This window comes from Anopheles bellator, chromosome 1, assembly GCF_943735745.2.
Source record: "Anopheles bellator chromosome 1, idAnoBellAS_SP24_06.2, whole genome shotgun sequence".
Classification (NCBI taxonomy): domain Eukaryota; kingdom Metazoa; phylum Arthropoda; class Insecta; order Diptera; family Culicidae; genus Anopheles; species Anopheles bellator.
This window is the reverse complement of record NC_071285.1, coordinates 22154391-22173692: the sequence shown is the minus strand read 5'-3', so window position 1 is coordinate 22173692 and position 19302 is coordinate 22154391. Positions and strand designations below refer to the sequence as shown.

Here is a 19302-nt window from a genome sequence, read left to right as displayed (position 1 = left end):
AAATGTTCGGCCGGCGCGGATTCGGCGTGGTCCGTGTGCGGTCCGCATTTTCGGGGTTTGCCAATAATTTAGCAATAAATCATCTTTTAGAGCCCGCCGGGTGCGAGGACGCACTGGGCTTGGGACCCCGCGATATGTGGCGTAGAGTGTTGCTGCTCACCAGGCAGGGACCACTCAGGTTGATTTAGCAGTGAGCCTGCTGGGCAAGAGCCATCGAACGAACGGAAACAGGGTGGAATTATTTACCACACATGGGCTGAAAAGTCCCGAGCCCTTAAGAAAGAAACCGTATTTTTATTTGTTCGAAAATTGGTCTTATTCGTCGACATAATTCCCTTCAAGAGTCACACAATCATGATCAGTGATCTTTTGTAGAACGATTTATCTCTTGCCTTTTGCTGATGAGCTTCTTGTTTAGGTTTGCGAACAGCCAGGGGAGCCAAATTTAGCGAATACGGTGGATGTGGCAGCAATTCTAAGTTCAAGTCATATGGGTTTGTCCCTTTGGTTTGATTGACTTGTGACAATTTTTATTTACTCCAATAACGGTATATAAGATTCACTGTCGATGGTATTTCTCTTCTCAAGATACAAGATGCAGTTGAGGTTTCGTGCACTTTGGACGAGGTTCATAAGGTGCTCTCCACTTAGAGGATGATCTTTGGATTCCGGAGTAGTGTTGCTGCACTCACTGTAGTGTTGCAACAAACACAAACTTATGAGTAGAATATTATAACATATTGACAACTTCCTTTTGAAGGTTTAGTAATAATTGAATAAGCGGTGAATGCAGTAAGACTAGCGACTCGGGATTTGTCAGCCCATCGGTTAGGTTGCTCTTGGTCGGTTCCATTTGCAAATGGGGCGATGGAAATGATTTGTGGTGCCTCCTGGTGCCCGAAATTGGAAGTGCGTCTTGTGTAACAACGCGAGCGAAGGCACGACGGTGGTGTGTTGTTCCCTATTAATAGCGGACTGTTGAATAGTTTTGAAGGTTATTTTTTGACCATCCTTTCTTTCCCGGCAGCGGTATGCAAATTGGCGTGGAGCGACCCCGGAGTCTTGGGCGGAATGTATCTCCTGGTAAGCGGGGCACACCAGAAGAAAGTATACGCCAATAAACCATTGACCTTTCGTGGCCCGATCGCACGGCGCCGTAAAACAGAAATTGCCCCCATAAAGCGAGGGTTGGCTGCTAGGGTAGACCTGAGTGCAATTCTGAGGTGATATCAGATCGGCAAAGGCCGGTGCTGCTGCGCTTGGTGCACTGTCACTTTCTTCTTACTGCTCACCGACCCCGCCAATTATAAACTCTCTGAACCCTGAAGGACCTCCCGATGTGCGCGCGGTGTGGCCTTGGCAGCGAAGGTCTCCCACGGGGGTGTTGTGTACCGCGGCATGGGAGTTCCTCGGTGAGTGTGCAATATAACCATAAACCTCCTAGCCGGTACCCTGGGACCTAACCACCACGCATTATAATTGAACCTGGCTAGGAGGAAGTACGGAGCCTGCTGCACACCTTTATTGGTGGCGGAGATTATCGCAGTCGCCGAGTGCTCAGAGCCTGGACTGCAGAGACCGGACCGGACCTGGAGAATGTGAACCTGGGAAGAGGATGGACACGGTTTTACAACTCGAGGCCAACTCGATGCGAGTAGCGCATCCTTCTCCTCGGTGTGAGCTAGGTGCGCCGCGTGGAAATAGAAATCACGGCCGCCACTTCTCCGGTGGTCGTCGTCGCTCCTCTTGTGAAGGTCGTCCGTTTGAAGCTCACTCCCGGCGACTCCGAATCCCGGATGTTCAAGCGCTGTCTGGGACCTCGACGGGGGAGGGCGCTCTCCAACCATAATTCGAGCCCACCGAGAGACCCCGTTTTGGACCTCCCGCCGTGGGTACAATTCAACACATAAAAGATTTGTAAGCGGACTTCATCCATGGGTGGCGGCGACGACGACGATGCTACGGCTCGAGACCAACGACGAACAACCACCATTTGGGTGGGTTTTTTATGATCGAAACAGAATATCCACGATTGGCCTGGCCCCAGGCAGGTTTAAGCGGAGGGAGCGTTCGAGACCACGAAGATCCACTTTGCCTGTAGGCGCGCTGAGCATTAAGATATCAATCCATAAGCGCGCCGGGCATTAGTCAGGGCATCAGGCGGGCATAGGTTTCGCAGAGCCCGGTTCCAATGTCTTCATTACGCGGCGACTTTGACGACCAGACGACTGGCGATCTCTCGTGACTAGCTAAACAACTGAAGACGTGGAGTTGGATCGAAGATCTATCAATTTTCCGGTGGAATGGTGGAAGTCCACGAATCGGTCCTCAAACAGGGGTAAGCGAAGAATGCGTGAGAAGACGGTAGTTTCCAGGAAGGAAGGAAGTAATTTACCCAAACAGAGCCGAGCGGCCGGGAAAGAGAGCGAGAGTTCTCAGATTACGCCGCCGACTGTTTGGTTTGAATTTGCTGCAGGCAGCTGGCGGCGGTATTTTTGCAGCAGCATCCGACACAACAACAAAGTCTAGACGACGACGACGACGGTTAGCCAACTTCAAAGCGCGGCGATGCCAGTAAAAAGATGAATCTCATTTACTGCGTGCGCGGGCCTTCGGCCGAGTGTGTTCGGATGTTTGCGCGTCGGTCTGCCGTAAGGTAGTCCCGCCAGCGCTCTCGGTCTCGCGCGAAATAGGCCGGTCGGGGGAACCAATCATCCGAATCGCCGTTAAAAGCGTAAAACATGCTGTAACGATTTACGATTTATGGACGGTTCGATGGATGGGCCGCGCGTTCGTTCCGCGATGGTCTGTGATGACACAGACGTGTCGGGCTTTGAAATGGTTCCGCGCCCGGCCCTGGATTCTCAAACGTTAGCCGTTCGGAATTCGCCAACGTTGCAACGGAGTGTAATGAATGACCACAACACTAAAGTGGAGATTTGGCATCGTCGTGGCAGCTGCAATCTAGTTCCTCTGCTGTTGGCCCATTTGGTGCCGACATCCCCAGAGATGGACCAGATCCAGATTCCGCTTGGGAATTTAGACCTGGCAACGTGAGATAATAAGCCCCCCAGAAGGGCACACTGCTACATTGCTGGTAATTAATGTCCATTAGCTGGGGACCCGGGCTGCTCTCTGCTGGTGGGGTACTCTCTCCGCTCTGGAACCGGATTGGGTCGGGTCGGGTCTCGGGACTCCCAAGTAATTATGTGTCACTCCACACGCTTACATCCATCAATGCGCCGAGCTGCGTTCCCGAAAACAGACGGCGGTCTTCGCGCATTTTGTACCGACGAGGTACTACGACCAGCAGAGGTTCGTGGGCAACCGATCCCACAGTGGGAACGGAAACGGAGTTGACGCGCTACGGGTGCCTGATAATCTGGGATTGGTATTAGCGCCTTAGGAAAGGGTCAGTGTGTGTGGGTAAGCCCGATGTGACATCCGATCCGATCGGAGTCTAAGAAGGTCTAACCCCCCCGGGCGCTATCTCTCACGTACGATCGTCCAGCAATGGGGACAGGACAACAATGGGGAGACACACTGGGGACGTCGTTCGCTATCGATTCCAAGAGATCCAGTCCAGACATCTCTTGGTAGGGCCAGTGTGTTGAGTTCCGGTATCGGACGACAGAAACTTTCAACTTTCCCATTCACCATGGCCCCGCACAGTCACAGATAAGGCCGCCGCCCCTTCTAAGGTCCGATAAGAGGGCCAGCGGTCTGTACACCTGGATCTCTACCCGATGATCTCCAATTGCCATCACAGCATTCGGTCGGCGGCGGCGCTTTCGCTCGGACATCTCACTCGGTCTGTCGGCGCAATCTCTCGCCGCACACGCCGACCGCGAGGAGTGCGCGTATCTGAAAGCTTAGCTCGATTAATCTTCTTCTTGCTCTCGCCAGGCCTGGCTCGATCCCTGGAATTTCCTCCATCGGTGGGGCCGAGCCTCTGTGACGTCTCTATTTGCCAGTGGTCCACCCGAGAGCGCGCCGAGATCGTGATTGATCGTGGACTCCCAGCGCTGTGGAGCCCAGCGTATGGGAGCCCTTGGGATTACCTCGAAAGGTGGACCACGAAGATTAAGACGTAAACATTTGTTTTAATTAAGATGTTCCCAGGCGACCGTTAGGCGGTTCGGATGTTCGGACTGGACCCGGACCTCCTAATCACAGAGACACACACCGGATTAGGTCCTCCACGAACGTACCTTAACACAGGCGTAGATTTGCTGATGCGAGGCGTAGTAAGCGTGTGCGAGTCGTGTGTAACCCATAGCAACCCTGGATCTTCTCTGGATCTCAGCTCTGGATAGAGCAAGTCACGGTCACGGTCCCAAGAGATTGTTTGGCCTCTTTTTGTGGCTAGTACTCTCTCTCCATGTGTTCGTCCGTTTTGTCCCTTAATTCTCGAGGTACGCGCGAGATATTTTGTAACCTAACCTATAAACCGGGCGGTGTCGGCATATTTGGCATCTGTGTTACGCGCAAATCTGGCTCTGGCTTCCTTGTTGTTTTTTGTACCAGAACCCTGCCTAGAATGACCAGAAGCGCCCACCGCGAAGAACGGAAGCTGGACAAAAGACGATACTCGATCGCAACCACAAAAAAAACCACACGCCCAAGTCACAGTAGCTCAAGTCCGTCAGTACCGCTGCCTAAAACTGCCAACTTGGACAGATGTTCCCCGGGGTCGCTCGCTCTCCAGATGTTCGTGTGCCGCCAAAAATTCTCAGGTCTCGGCCAAAAGCATGCAAATCTTGATGGTTTTTGGCACAAATGTCCCCTCGGCGAGGAGGCTCCGTTTTGTAGCGCTACCTTGGGAGGTCGCACCAGTACGGGCGTGTTGTGTAACTCAATACCACCGAGCAGACCACCACCGCTGGCCTCGCCCGGGGGCCCTTGGCTTGTGGAGACTCCGGTGGCCATCGAACATTAAGCGGACCCTACTCTCAGGTCTGGAACTTCCGAGAAATACGATAGTTTGGGACGAGGCCGGGTGTGGTCAGTTGGTTGGGGTACGATTTTCCGGTCGAGTAACCAAAATCACGGGACACCCCACCCGAGGTTGGGTGGTGCAACCTGAGCCCACCGCCACCGAGCAGCACGATGTGCGGCGGTGCCCGTGATGTGTAGCTCCCGTAAAGGCATCCAGCAGCCTATGGGAATCCTCCGGGAAGCCCCAGAACTGGGCCGGACGGGTGTGTAATGATGATGATGTGCGGTAGTTCAGTTTTCACGCTCAATTACCCAACTGACCTTACCCGTGGCACCGGGGGCACTACTTGTTGGGGCTTCTGTTCCGGGTGGGGCGTGTGTCGTCATATCAGGTCTAACCCAATGGTGGGATTTTGTGAACAGATGGCTCCAGCGGTTAATTTGGTCCTACTAATGATGCGTTTTTGGCAACATTACCATTTTTTGACATCAGCCAAATAGTTTTAGGTCGACTTTCATCCCTTAAAATGCCGTTTCACGGCGATCATTGTTTTTCTGCTAACGACTGAAAAAAACTGCTACATAATTGCATCAAATGCTTGTCGAAGCTTGCTCTTGGAAGATCGCAGGGCGTCGGAGGATTTTCTGATGGGACCAGAAAGGTGTGGTGTACCACGAACTCCTAAAACCTGGTTCAAGCGTTAACACAGATCGCTACTGGTAACAAATGATCAATTTAAACCTTGCGTTGATCGTAAAACGACCACAATGGGCCTACATCGGGATGAGCAATTGGTTCGCTTTATAAGACAAGGAATTCTTTCGTCGTGGCATTTTACGATTTAGCGGAGAGATAGGCAAAATGTACAACTAACGATGGCACATACTTTGAATAAAATAGATTCTTTCATTTCAATGCAATAAGCATGTGATTTCTTTGAAAAAAATCTTTTCGTAGGGCTGGACGTGATATCTGATGAAACTCCCCTGTGCGTGAACTGACCACTGATTTGTGATTTGCTTTCTTTCTTGCCGCGCGACAGGGTAAAGCACGGGGGAGACGGTCGTCGGTGTACATGCGGTCCCTGTTCCAGTCGTACCTGTACAGCCTCGGCTGCTGGATACAGAAGCACGCCGGCAAGGTACTGTTCGTGGCGGTCCTGGTGCTGAGCACGTTCTGCGTCGGGCTGAAGTCGGCCACGTCTCACTCGACGGTGCGCGAGCTGTGGATACAGGAGGGCGGCTCGCTGGAGCACGAGCTCGCCTACACGCAGAAATCGCTCGGCGAGATGGATTCGTCCACGCATCAGCTGCTCATCCAAACGCCAAAGGACATGGAGGCGTCGATACTGCACCCGACCGCGCTCCTGGCGCACCTGGACGTGGTGCGGCAGGCGATCGCGGTAACGGTGCACATGTACGAAACGACCTGGAGCCTCAAGGACATGTGCTACTCGCCGAACGTTCCGACCTTCGACATCCACTTCATCCAGCAGATCTTCGACAACATCATCCCGTGCTCGATCATCACGCCGCTCGACTGCTTCTGGGAAGGCAGCAAGCTGCTCGGGCCCCAGTACCCCGTCCACATACCGTAAGTCGAAGCTAGCGTCGTACGGCGAAGCGCCTAGAAACATCCATACTAACGCGAACCCGCCTTTTTTATAGGGGCCAAACGAACAAGGTGACGTGGACGTCGCTCAACCCGCAGACGCTGCTGAAGAACATCAGGACGCAGAACTATCAGTTCCCGTTCGACACGCTCGAGCAGTACATGAAGCGGGCCGGCATCAGCACCGGCTACACCGAGAAGCCGTGCCTCAACCCGAAGGACAAGCAGTGCCCGGAGACGGCACCGAACAAGCAGTCGGGCCTGGTGCCCGACATCGGGGCCACGCTCACCGGTGGCTGCTACGGGTTCGCCGCCAAGTACATGCACTGGCCGGAGGAGCTGGTGGTGGGCGGTGGGGTGCGCAACCGCACACACCACCTCCGGTCGGCCAAGGCGCTCCAGACGGTGATCCAGCTGATGGGCGAGCGGGAGCTGTACGACTACTGGGACAATCACTACAAGGTGCATCACATCGGCTGGAACATGGAGAAGGCGACCAACGTGCTGCACGCGTGGCAGCAGAAGTTCTCGGCCGAGGTGCACAACATCATGCAAACGGACGTAAAGCCGCTGTCCCACTACGGTGTGTACCCATTCTCATCCGCCATGCTCGACGATATCCTCGGGAAGTACTCGAGCCTGGACCCGCTCAGCATCGGTATCGGCTTGGCCATTATCCTCGTGTACACGGCGTGTTCGCTGCTTCGCTGGCGCGATCCACCCATCGGCCAGAGCGGCGTCGGGCTGGCCGGGGTGGGGCTGATCGCGGTGACCACGGCTGCCGGCCTGGGGTTCTGTGCCTTGCTGGGGATCGCATTCAACGCGGCCACCGCCCAAGTGATTCCGTTCTTGGCGCTCGGACTCGGTGTCGACCACATCTTCGTGCTGACGCACGCGTACTCGGAGCGTGACCCGACCGAGCAGACGGCCCACGTACTGAAGAAGGCCGGCCTGAGTGTGCTGTGTACCGGCGGAACGACGGCGGCTTCGTTTTTTGCGGCCACCCTCATCCCAGTTCCGGCCCTGCGCGTGTTCTGTCTGCAGGGTGCGATCCTGGTCGCGTTTGACCTGGCCGCGGTGTTGCTCGTGTTTCCGGCGATGATCTCGATCGACCTGCGGCGCCGCCGGTCCGGCCGGTACGACGTGCTGTGCTGCTATCTGCCGCCCCCGCCAGTGAACGAGCCGGCCAAGCAAAGGTACCACTACCACCAGCAACCACCGCCATCACCGTCACCGTCGGCAGAAGCACCAATAACGGCCGCACCGGAAGAGCAGCGTCAAGAGGAAGAATCGCTGCTCGATTGTCCGTCGCGGTCGTTCTTAAGCTTCTCGTTGTCGCAGTTCGCCTGGAAGCACTACGCCCCGTTCATTGCTCGGGGCTGGGTGAAGGTCGTGTCGATGCTGGTGCTCTCGGGCGTCATTGGGGTGTCGCTGTTCGCCTCGATGAACCTCCCGGACGGGCTCGAGCTGACCGACCTGGTGCCGCAGAACACGAACGAGCACCGGTTCCTGAGCGTGCAGGGCAAGCTGTTCGGGTTCTACAGCATGTTCGCGGTGACGCAGGGTGACTTTGAGTACCCGAACAACCAGAAGCTGCTGCACGAGTACCACGAGGCGTACGTGCGCGTGTCGCACGTGATCAAGAACGACAACGGGGGGCTGCCGGACTTTTGGCTCAGCCTGTTCCGGGACTGGCTCGCGAACCTGCAGAAGGCGTTCGATCGGGACTACCGGGACGGGTGCATCACGCAGGAACGGTGGTACTCGAACGCGAGTAACGAAGCGATCCTCGCGTACAAGCTGCTCGTGCAGACCGGCCACGTCGACAACCCGATCGACAAGAGTCTGGTAACGCAGGTGCGGCTCGTCGACTCGGAGGGCGTCATCAACCCGCCCGCATTCTACAACTACCTGTCCGCCTGGGCGTGGAACGATGGGCTGGCTTACGGTGCTTCACAGGTAGGCTGTGCAGAGGGATCCGACGTGTTCCACTTCGAGCTAACCCCAAAAATGTTCTCTCTCGTTTTTTAGGGCAATCTACGGCCGGAGCCACGCGAATGGATGCACGTGCCGTCCGATTACGAGCTGAAGATCCCGAAAAGTGCCCCACTAACCTACACCCAGCTGCCGTTCTACCTGCACGGCCTGAGCGACACCGCCGACATCAAGACGATGATCAGTCAGATACGGGAGCTGTGCTCCAAGTTCGAGGCGCGCGGTTTGCCCAACTATCCTTCCGGTAGGTATCCCAGACGACGACCCCGCGGCGACAGCCTTCTCAGACCCGCGGATTGTAATGTGTTCTCGTTCGCTCTCCTGCAGGCATTCCGTTTATGTTCTGGGAACAGTACATGAACCTGCGGCCCTGCCTGCTGAAGGCCGTCGGTTGCGCGCTGCTGGCCGCGTTCTGCTTGGTCGCGCTGCTGCTACTGTCGGCGTGGGGCTCGCTGCTGATCGTGCTCAGCATTGTCGCGATGCTGATACAGCTGCTCGGCGTCATGATGCTGCTCGGCATCAAGCTGTCCGCCATTCCGGCCGTCATCCTGATCGCCAGCGTCGGTCTGGGGGTCAACTATAGCGTGCACTTGTCACTGGTAAGCGCCTAGCCGAATCAAATAGGTCTCCCCTCTATTCGGGACTAACAAGTGGTGGTTTTCATTGCACTCCCTAGGCATTCATTACGTCGATCGGAAACCGTGATCGGCGCGTCCGGTTGGCACTCGAACACTCGCTGGCACCGATTCTGCACGGCGTTATCACCTCGGTCCTGGCCGTCTGCATGCTGTCCATGTCGTCGTTCGAGTTCGTCGTGCGGCACTTCTTCTGGTTGCTACTCTCCGCCATCGTCCTCAGTGCGATCAACGGACTGTTCTTCCTTCCTGTGCTGCTGGGCCTGGTCGGGCCGGGCGCGGAGGTGATACCGCTGCAGTACACGAACCGCATCTCGACCCCCTCGCCGCCACCGAAGCGCATCAACAAGCTGTCATCGTCCAACAAACCGATCATCCTGAACAACAAGCGATCGTCGTGCTCGCGCAGCTGCACCAAAGCGCACCACCACCACAAGCACAACAACGTGAACCTCAACAACGAACCATCGCTGACGACGATCACCGAGGAGCCACAGTCGTGGAAGAGTTCCGCCTCGTCCATCGCGTCGATCCACGAGAAAACGAACGCCGCGTCTGGCGGTCAACATCACTCCAACGTGCCGGGAGCCGGCAGCGTCGGTGGTGGTGGCACCGGTGATGGACAACCCACGGCCGGTGGCAGTGGGTTGTATGGGCATCCGGGCCACCATTACCATCACCATCACCACCATCAGCCGGCACCGGAGCTGCAGAGCATCGTGCTACAACCGGAGGTGACCGTGGAGACGCACCATCACGGTGGGGAGCATCAAAACACCAAGGTGACGGCCACCGCCAACATCAAGGTGGAGCTGGTGACACCGGGCCGTGCGGCCCGCATGGTACACACTAGGACTAGCAGCAACAATAGCACCACCTCCTCGGTCAGCAGTACCGGGAGCACCCACGGAAGCAGCGGCAGCGTAAACGGCAGCACCGGCAGCGGCAGTAGTTAGCAAACGTGTGGTGTGCCTGAAGTATTTACATCTGGCTAAATGTGACAGTTAAGAAGAGCAGTTACTTTTCAGTAGGAAGACTTAACAAAATGAACAGGACCAAATCCCTTACCTATCACCAATTCAGTTCAGTCCCCGCCATTCGTGACAGCGTGTAAATAGGAAGGAATGCGTGTGAATTTCTCTTATCATTATTTATTTGTCCATTATCGCCGTGACAGCAAGGTCCCTTCCCAGCACACATACATACACAACAGCACACATCGTTCCCAATCACGATTTTAAGCGAAACACCCCAGTTCCCAGCATGGTAGTAGTAGCACCCGTTAGTTGCATTTAGAGTTACCCACGTTCGTCGCCAGGGTAACAGGCCGTGCGCGTTGGACTGATTTTTAGTAAAAGTTGCGTAGTGCGTTGATTTTAACCAGCAACCCGTTTTGTAAGATAAGTGTGTTGTGGACGGAAAACGGGATTGTTTTTCTTTCCCCATGTCATGTGGCACGGCACGTTGCGTGTGTCTTTCGATCAACTGCAAGAAGTCAACCGAAACCAATCAGTACTTAAGCTTTTAACCGTTAACAGAATATGAAGACTACTACGCACGGAGCAGCATCGAGAAAGGGAAGGCAAGCAAGCAATGGCGAGAAAGAAAGGATAGTCCGTGGTGAAGCAGCGGCGCAGCGCAAAGTGTGAGTAACAGAATTAACTGATAAATAATGATGTATTATCGTACCGAACTATACAACTTCCCACATAAAACATGTATACCGCAAAGTATCAAAGACAAAAGCCAAACCGATTTTAAGAAGACAAAGAGGGTGACAGATGGAGAGAGAGAAAGAGCGCACACGATGTAGAGTTCCCCGATGTCTCCGACGTGGGGCAATGCATTTCTACGAGCGATCATAAAACATTGGAACGGCAGAGAACGCGAGTAGGCACTAAGGGCTAGAGAGCAAACAGATGATCCTACTACGGACACCACATTCTCTCGTAGCGAAGAAATACTATCCCACCTTTTGTTGGAAGAAGCAAAACTGTTTAGTTTAGAAAGCATGTGCGTTCAAGAGTGTGGGAAAAGGAAATGCGATCAGCAAAGAGAGCAACTGCAAGAGGTGAACCGGAAGCGCTTTGGCCGTTACCAGACGGGAACCGTGCTACAACCATAGTGTGTGGCCTTTCCACCACCACCGCAAGCATCGCCTTTTCAGTATGTCCTAGAGTAACGCGGATAGTTTAGCCGAACGGCCGATAGGTTTTAAGTGAATTTAGGGCGAAAGAAACGCCCGAAAGTGTTAAGGTGTAAGCCATCGTTTTTCAAGAGAGGGAATATTTATTTATTTTTCTTCTAATGCTCTCGAATGCACACACAATGCAGCAGCTCAACCGAAGGGCGACCGGGGGAGAACCAACGTCGTGACCCGCCCCTAAACGCTTGGAAACTATGAACGAGGGGAGCGGTTTTAACTTATTATGATACGATTTTTATTCAACCGATGTAGCAGGGCTTGGGTTGGTTTTATCGACAAAATTTTAGCCAAACTACTAAGGAAGCGAAGCATAACCCCGTACACAGTTTTGAAGCAGTAACCGTTGAGGAGAGGAGCGTATCAGAGTAGGGATCCTCGGGCCAAAAGGTAGGTTCGATTTGCACCCTATCTAGTTAGCTGATGAAAACGTCGGCCACAAAAAGTATTTTGATAAACCAACATGTCGCATGCCGAACAAAACGAGTCTACTAGAGTTAAGCGGAGTTGTCTGTCGTAAGGTTAACGATAGTGAGGGGTATATACCCACATTATACATACACATAGGGAACAAAACTCCTAAATCTGCGTAATGCAAAAATGCTGAAAATATTGTACAGAGTAATTTGTATCGTGTATAAGGATTATAAATTATATAAACTTTTGTTTTGCTGGACCTCTACAGCTAACGAAACTGCGCGCGTGCGCACACCCACAGACTTAGCTTAACCTACCAACCAATGGAATGGTGGAATGACAGGAAATACATGGCGAAAAGTAATAAATACATAACAAGCAAATTTAATGCAGTAAGGTTTCGGTTCACTCGAGTTTGAGGACGTGAATGTTAAAATTTCCCACCCTGAAAGAACGGCAGCTTACGGATCCTGTCTCGTGCGGTGACGTTTTGGGCTGTCAACTTTTTCCGCCGGTAACTTTTTTGGTCGCAGTTCACTGTGCGCGCCTGTTTCAGTTCGGCAGCGATTAAGGTGAGTTTTCCAAGAGGCCAATTCGGGTCGGCAATTTAACGTCCTCTTGTGTGAAAAAAGAATTTTCGCGAGTTCCAGTAAACCAGTAAGAAAAGGGCCAGGGAAAGTAGTGTCCAGTTGGCTCCTTTTTCCCATCCCAAGCCGTATAAAGTTGCCGTACGGGACAACGCAGACAGACAACTTGCAATCGCCGAGCATTGTGGAAGATTCTGTTTTCGACAGTAAGTGATCATACACAAAGTCAATTCTGTTTGTTTCCAACTAAAAAAATCTCTTAATCACTTTAACTAACTTTAATGGATGCTTGGAATTCGGTATTTTAGGTAAAACAGCCGCCATGTGGTTTTCTTTGGTTAATCGTATGGCCGTTCCAGTTACGGGACGCCTGGTGAGTAATCGCACCGCCATCCGTTTTGGAGTTAAATGCTTACCCTTGGTTCCCGATGACTATTTTAATGCCTTCCCAACTCTATGACTTTCCATAGATACGTAACGTGAGTCGTCCTGCCACGAACGCTATGATGATGCTGGCTCCAAGCAAGCCGCCTTTGGGTACGGAAGTACCGTGGGCTAGATCCTTTACCCAAACGTCCGTAAATCGCGATATTGATTCTGCGGCCAAGTTCATCGGTGCCGGTGCCGCTACGGTCGGTGTTGCTGGATCGGGCGGTGGTATCGGAACGGTTTTTGGCTCTCTAATCATCGGATACGCCCGCAATCCGTCGCTGAAGCAGCAGCTCTTCTCGTACGCCATCTTGGGCTTTGCTCTCTCGGAAGCCATGGGACTATTCTGCCTGATGATGGCCTTCTTGCTGCTCTTTGCGTTCTAAACTGAGCGCACGTAAAACCGGGTGCATTTAATGTAGCAAGTAATTTATAGAAAGAACTAGATCAGACAATATAAACCCAAGAGAGCACAAGCGACATAAGGAGGTAATTAACATATTCTTTCGAAATGAACGAGAATATCATTTTTGTGAAATTCCGTATCAATGCGCTGCTTATTGTCATTGGGAGAGCAGTACTTCAATTTTTTATTGAATTTATTAAAGTAACTATCAGGTTATCCGTCAGCAGCGACAACTGCAGCGAAAGAAAATCAGTTTCCGTCGGAAGCTTCAGGGAAAACAATTGGGAAAACGCTTCTCGCTGGTTTCTCCTCGACCTGACGCAGAGGTTTTCGCATGCTGCTCCACTTCTTAGCCATTCCTGTGTCTTGAGCGGTTGCCTTTACACGCTGTTCATTTTGTGGTGTGTGGTCATTTAAATCGGAAAAAATAAGTGAAGCAAACAGGACAGCCATATAAATACGGCCCGGTCCGTTCTTCTAAGATTAGAAAAAAAAATAGGACAGCCAGCTCTCGTTCTAATCAGGGGAACTTACTTGGGCTACCTCCGCCGTACAACCTGGTGCCCTATTGAAAATATCGCTGGAACCGATCCACTTTTTAAAGAATTTTGTCGCGAACGCATCTTGTCGACTCAGTTTTCGATCCGAAAATGGCCGAAAGTATCCGAAAAATCAATTGATTAAATAAAAACACCTTTTTATTTGAAATAAATCCGCTTTATTCGCCGATCTCATCTGATTACGCTCACAGAAGATCGCTTATCGCACCAATCAACGATCAGCATCTGGCCAGTAATCTCCACGGGGGAGCAAAGAGAACAGCCAGATCTCTTTCTAATCAGAAGAATTTGGGCTACCTCCGCCGTGCAACCTGGTGCCCTATTGAAAATGTCGCTGAAACCAGTCCTCTTTCGAGAGAATTTTTTTAAGTCGAACGCACCGAGGCTATCGACGAGGCTGCCGATGCGAAAATTCGACTACCTCCGTGGTACAACCTGGTGCCCTGTTGAAAATGTCGTTCGAATCAACGCACGCCGGGACAGTTGGTGTTGTGTTTTTAATGATTTTTGATTAATGACGATTATCGTAAACCCTTGAAGTTTGCGCTACCTTTGACTGCCCGAATCATGATGCCCTGTTACATTTTCTGCATTTCACGGTGCAGTCGTCGAGAACCGTTTTAGGTGAAAAATCTTTTTTTACGTGATTGCATTTCCGAATAGGGCGCGCTTCTGGTTCGTTGCGAAGTTAATGGTGCAAAATTTACGGCAAGTTCTCCATTTCTGATTGGGCCAGCGAATTTTTTGTTGATTTGGTAAATATTTTACCGGAATTTGGAAATTTTCGGACACTTTTCGGATGCAGAGAAAAAACGAAGCCGACAGCGGGAGCGTGTAGAGTTAATTGTTTATTATCATTTTTGTTCAGTTTTATGGTGGCGAGACAGGGACATACAATTGCGTGTGTGTGTGATTCTTTTTTTTCGTTTTTCCATTTTTACTAAAAAACATTATCCACCTATTGAACAACGTGCGGGCGTGCGCACTGGCAGATATTAATCTATTTCGGTTCGCTAGTAGAATAAATTTATATTATAATTACACAGCTGGACAAGACAAGCCCCGTCTCAGCGGCTGAAGAGGGCAGGTGTTTGTAATCTTTTTTTTATTTGATATTTTTTCTTGTTAATTTTTTCTCTTTCTAACTGGAATTATTTTAAACGACCGTGCTGCTGCTGACGGGCGGCGCAGAATAAAAACAATTGTATCAGCGAATTAGCTCTGGTAGATGTATAGGGGGGTATTAATCACATTCTCCTTTCCGGTTCCCTCTCGCTCTCTTTCTCTTTCTTTCTCTCTGTCTGTACTCCCTATGTGCAGTCACGTCTCTCTACTCACATCCCTTCTATTATCCTACTACGCCCGACTCGTTCCTTATCACTAGGCATTAATCAATCGAACACACGCGCGATCGGCTTTTGTTTAGTGTTTTTAATAATAATTAATCCGTTTTTTTCTCGTTTTTTCGATTCTTTCGCCCCAACGGGGACCACTATCCTCTTCGCTTCGCTTAGTTACTAAATGACTTTTGTTTGGCCTCGACACCACCGACGGCGGAATGCACTGCTAATTGCGCGGGCGCGCGCCGGTCCGCGCGGTATCGAATGCAAAAATTGCAAATAACAACGAGCTCTGTGTGTTAGGCGGGTGATAAAAATAAATGGAGTAAAAACGTGTAACGAAATTAAACAAACCAATGTGTGTCTTCTTTTGCACTCTTCCCTTCCGCCCGATTGGCAGATGAACGGAGCTGGAAAACTGGCGATTTTTCCAACCGTCATCTGTCCTTCCTCTAGCGGCTCGGTTTGTTCGGGGTTGAAACTCTAGTTGGAGACTGCTCCCTTTCCATGGGACACGGGCTTCTTCCGAACCGATCGTGGCGTTTCGCACGGACAAGCTGGCGATCTTTTCCGCACAACGGGACACGATTGGTCGTCTGCACACCCGGTCCACACCGCAAACCAGCACGACTCGGGGCCCTTCTTCTTCAATCTGCACACCCGAAAAAAGTTTCTTCATTTTTTGAGTTCAAAACCAATTAAAAAACGAAATACAAGTTTACAATAAATATCCGTAACGTACGCTTCTTCAACAGTTTAAGCAAAATATCTGATCTCCTCGTCTCTCGGGGGATTTTAACTCATAAAGTTCAACATAAAAAAGGAAATTAATTAACGATAAGTCAAATAAAATTAACTTTCGCTCCCCACATCCGCCGGCAGGAGTTGAGCCCAACCGTCGGACAAAACAAACGGTCGTCCGTTTCACCTTGGCGCCAACATTCGCTCCGTTCCCAGTGTTGCTGGTGAGTTGAGCGGTTCGGAACCGAACCCTGGAGGATGCGCGTGCGCGTGTGAAAACTGGCGATTTCTCACAGCTCACGGCGTCCTCCAGGACTACGTCATGTGTGTGTTGAGACCTCTTGCGTATAAGCAAACTCGGGCAAAACAGGTTGAAAGTTTAGCAATCTCAAATTCGGGATTTAATTCTTATTCAAACGCTTCGGTCTAATTCTTAATAATGTGCTACACGCTTCGAAACAGGGTAACAAACGCGTACTAATAAGCTTTAGTAACGGTGATTAGTGTTTTCGAAGAAAACAAACTGTCCTAAGCGTCCTACCTGAACTGGGCCTTGTAATGTAACGCAAGTGAGAGAGAAAAAAGGCGCCAACGCAAAACTAACAAACCATTCTTCATTTCGAGCTATCAACCCTTCCTGGAAGGCTCTTCTTCAGGACGGGGTCTTCTTCTGACTTAGTTCCTACAGTTCACTCTGCTGTAGACACGCATAAGGTGGCGGCGCTCTGGTTGGCCGATCCGGATTCGTGTTTGAATTTTGCTCGATTCTTTGAGCCTTAAACAAGAGCGGGGTTCGTCGTCGTTGTCGTGTTGATTTCGTGTTTTTGCGTCGTGACGGACGTGGATAGCGAAACGGATTTTCCGGCAACCGATTTATCACTGGCGGTGTCTCTCTGTGTGTGTTTGTTGGTATCTTACATGCTGACTCAAATCGCTCCTCGTCTCCAGTTTCCCAGAACAGCAGCTTACAGTCGGAATGGGGCACGCTTTTCACTCGGCGTGGAACCACGTGAGTTGCGATCCGGACGAGCGGTGGTCGTCGTCGTGCTACCGGGCGTACCGGGATCCACCGATGGTCGGCGCGGTGTCTGCATCCCGGAGGGCGTAGAGGCACCGCTGGTTTTCCTGCAGACCATAAAGTGACCAGATTAGTAACCTTGTAACACGCGACACTCTTCGAACAGCACCACATTCAAGCTAAACAAAAATCAGCTAAGGATTTAAAAAAAAAATACGGCACACGCTTGCTGAATTTGCAGTTTGCAGTTAGAAAGCGAACAAAAAAATTGTCATACACAGCGTTTAGGTGAAGTAAACAAAACATCAGGGGTCAATACAAATCATCCGAACTTTTGGTTTAAAATCAGAGTGTCATTTTTAAGTCACTTTTTGGCAGTTATTAGAAGTACCTATGTGGCGCACCTCAGCAATCCTTGAATTGCTAAGGATTGCTAGAAATTGCTACAGGAATGCTAGAAATACTGCTCCCAACGAAACAAGTAACCATTGAACGCTAGGTGTTTAGGAACAGATTTTGATCAACTCATTTTGAACAGTAGGTGATTCTGCCATTTTATAAGAATTTGTTGAATTTTATTACAAAATTAGTAATTTAGCATTTAACGTATTCTAGATTCACCATCCCATAGCTTTCGGTGGTTTGGAACGCCGTGCCAATTTCTACAGGTAATGTGCTACAAGTTTACTACCTTCAGCAACAGCAATCGTGAAAAGTACTACATCATTAGTGAATACAATAAAAAGTTACTGAAGCAATCAGATTGGGAAACAATTCACGCAACTAGCCGCAAAAGGACCTCAAATTGAGCAGAAAGAGAAAAAATCTTAATTAGAGTCCAGAGCAACCAATAAATCCAATAAGACGGATAGTGACTGAGAAGTTTAACCATTAAGGATTGGAAGAGGAAAAAATCATCTATCGCGTATAACTTGAAATACAAGATTAAACAAAAAAAAACAGCAGATTGACTACTAAAGCATAGAAGTAACTATGTTTCCCAAAAAAAGAAAAAACAACTAAATAAAGCACACACTAATTGCAACGTGTGGTAAGAGGCAAGAACACGGTAGTCTTTTGCGGCTCAAAGTCATCATTACCCCGTCGCTGACGATGAGTTCGATACGTTGGACGATTGTCGGACCGGTATCCGTGAACGCGGTTGGCTAGTGATAGTAGTAGTAGTAGTAGTGGTGAAGGTAGTGTTGCAGTTATGGTTGAGGCAGTAAAATTAGAAGATCATTGGAGGTTAATGTTTAGAAAGAGATAAGGAAAAACCCGAGAGTTTCAATTCTACGTTTTTATGGCCTGGAGCCACTGCCCCCGTATCCTTTCGCCAGACCGAGGGACCCTCCCCACCGGGGTTACGATTAATATTTACCTGCTATTTGGTAGTCCTATTAGTGTCGGTATGCTGGATGAACGACTCATGCCACCGTTCCTGAGGCAGTACAACACCACCAGGGGCCGGCATTTGTGGTTAGGCGTAGTTTTGGGGGTTTTGTTTGGTTTTTAAAGCGATGCGATGCGTTGTGAGGTTGGGTTGTTATATCGTAACGAAATTGTAATTAGGATGCGCAAATACGCAGGCAGATTCGAGGGTCAGTTTAAAAATCGAGAGATTGTTGTAGTGTATGTGAGAGATAAAAAAATTACAAATCAATTATTAAATAATACTCGGCGAGAGTTATTCGATGTCGAAGCGATGGACGAAAGTAAGCGTACCTCGTGGGCGCGGGTGACGCAGCCCCAGAAGCTGTCCTGGACGAGACCCCGTTCGTGCCGGTTGTGGTCGCGGGACGCCCGGAAACGGATCCCACCGACAACCGCGATGGCCGTGGGGTGGACGTTTGCGTTAGGCGGCGGGTTGGAATTCGCGACGGGGTTGCATCGTCGGTGCTGTCCAGCGATAGGGTCGACCCGTGGCGTGATGGTGGTTTCGACCCGGTACGGCTGGCCGGTCGCGAACTGGGCCGGGAGTTGGCTCTCGAGCCACCGGGCGTCATTTGCGGTCGACTGAAATGGTGAACACGATCGAATGAGAATTTGGGACGGCATTCGGGACTCGAATGTGCACTGGGCTTACCTAGCTGGCACTGAAGTTTTGCGGCTTGGCGTCTGGAAACGTCCCGGAGTTCCGATGCCGCTTTCGTTATCGCTGAGTGAGTCCGGTGTCGAGGCTGACAGCGATGAACGCGACGGACGCGACATGGAAATAGATTTTGCCGAACGCTCCCGTACCTTTGGCGCAGATTATTTGAGTGTTATTTTCGAAGAGAGAGATATACATTATTTTTCAAACTTTTTTCATTGTAAATGAGTTTCATTTGCGGGGGAAACGGGTGGACAATAAGAGATCGGAATGGCTCAAACCTAGTCAAGACACAAACCACACGCTTCCTGCCAGGAAATTGATCTAGT

The 19302-nt window shown here is 50.8% G+C and overlaps 3 protein-coding genes across 5 annotated transcripts in view; 2 read left to right on the top strand and 1 right to left on the bottom strand.

Annotated features, from left to right (window-relative positions):
- LOC131215226 (protein patched) overlaps positions 1–10136 on the top strand; it is a 31401-nt gene extending 21265 nt beyond the window's left edge. Inside the window, exons 2-6 of the mRNA XM_058209613.1 lie at positions 5982–6532; positions 6607–8509; positions 8582–8789; positions 8873–9144; positions 9222–10136. Of these exons, the coding sequence (XP_058065596.1) occupies positions 5982–6532; positions 6607–8509; positions 8582–8789; positions 8873–9144; positions 9222–10136 (3849 nt within the window). The remainder of the gene's footprint in view (positions 1–5981; positions 6533–6606; positions 8510–8581; positions 8790–8872; positions 9145–9221) is intronic.
- Positions 10137–12399: 2263 nt separating this feature from the next.
- On the top strand, positions 12400–13236 carry LOC131209357 (ATP synthase lipid-binding protein, mitochondrial-like). Its single transcript, XM_058202414.1, has 3 exons — positions 12400–12593; positions 12696–12760; positions 12858–13236. The coding sequence occupies exons 2-3, from the start codon at positions 12710–12712 to the stop codon at positions 13200–13202; spliced, it is 396 nt and encodes a 131-aa protein (XP_058058397.1). The 5' UTR covers positions 12400–12593; positions 12696–12709; the 3' UTR covers positions 13203–13236.
- Positions 13237–15770: 2534 nt separating this feature from the next.
- The window catches only part of LOC131216533 (dystonin), a 103402-nt gene continuing 99870 nt past the window's right edge, over positions 15771–19302 (bottom strand). For all 3 annotated transcript variants that reach the window (XM_058211042.1, XM_058211044.1, XM_058211043.1), the window contains 4 exons: positions 18968–19122; positions 18607–18897; positions 18263–18322; positions 15771–16988 (listed from right to left, as the gene is read on the bottom strand). In XM_058211042.1, coding sequence (XP_058067025.1) covers positions 16829–16988; positions 18263–18322; positions 18607–18897; positions 18968–19122 — 666 coding nt within the window. In that variant the 3' untranslated portion in view covers positions 15771–16828. The remainder of the gene's footprint in view (positions 16989–18262; positions 18323–18606; positions 18898–18967; positions 19123–19302) is intronic.

What these genes read in the sequence shown, in the direction of transcription:
- LOC131209357 (XM_058202414.1), top strand. Translation starts at nt 12,710, where the DNA reads ATGTGGTTTTCTTTGGTTAATCGTATGGCCGTTCCAGTTACGGGACGC. An exon ending in TTCCAGTTACGGGACGCCTG is followed by an intron (nt 12,761 to 12,857) that starts GTGAGTAATCGC and finishes GACTTTCCATAG; the next exon opens with ATACGTAACGTGAGTCGTCC.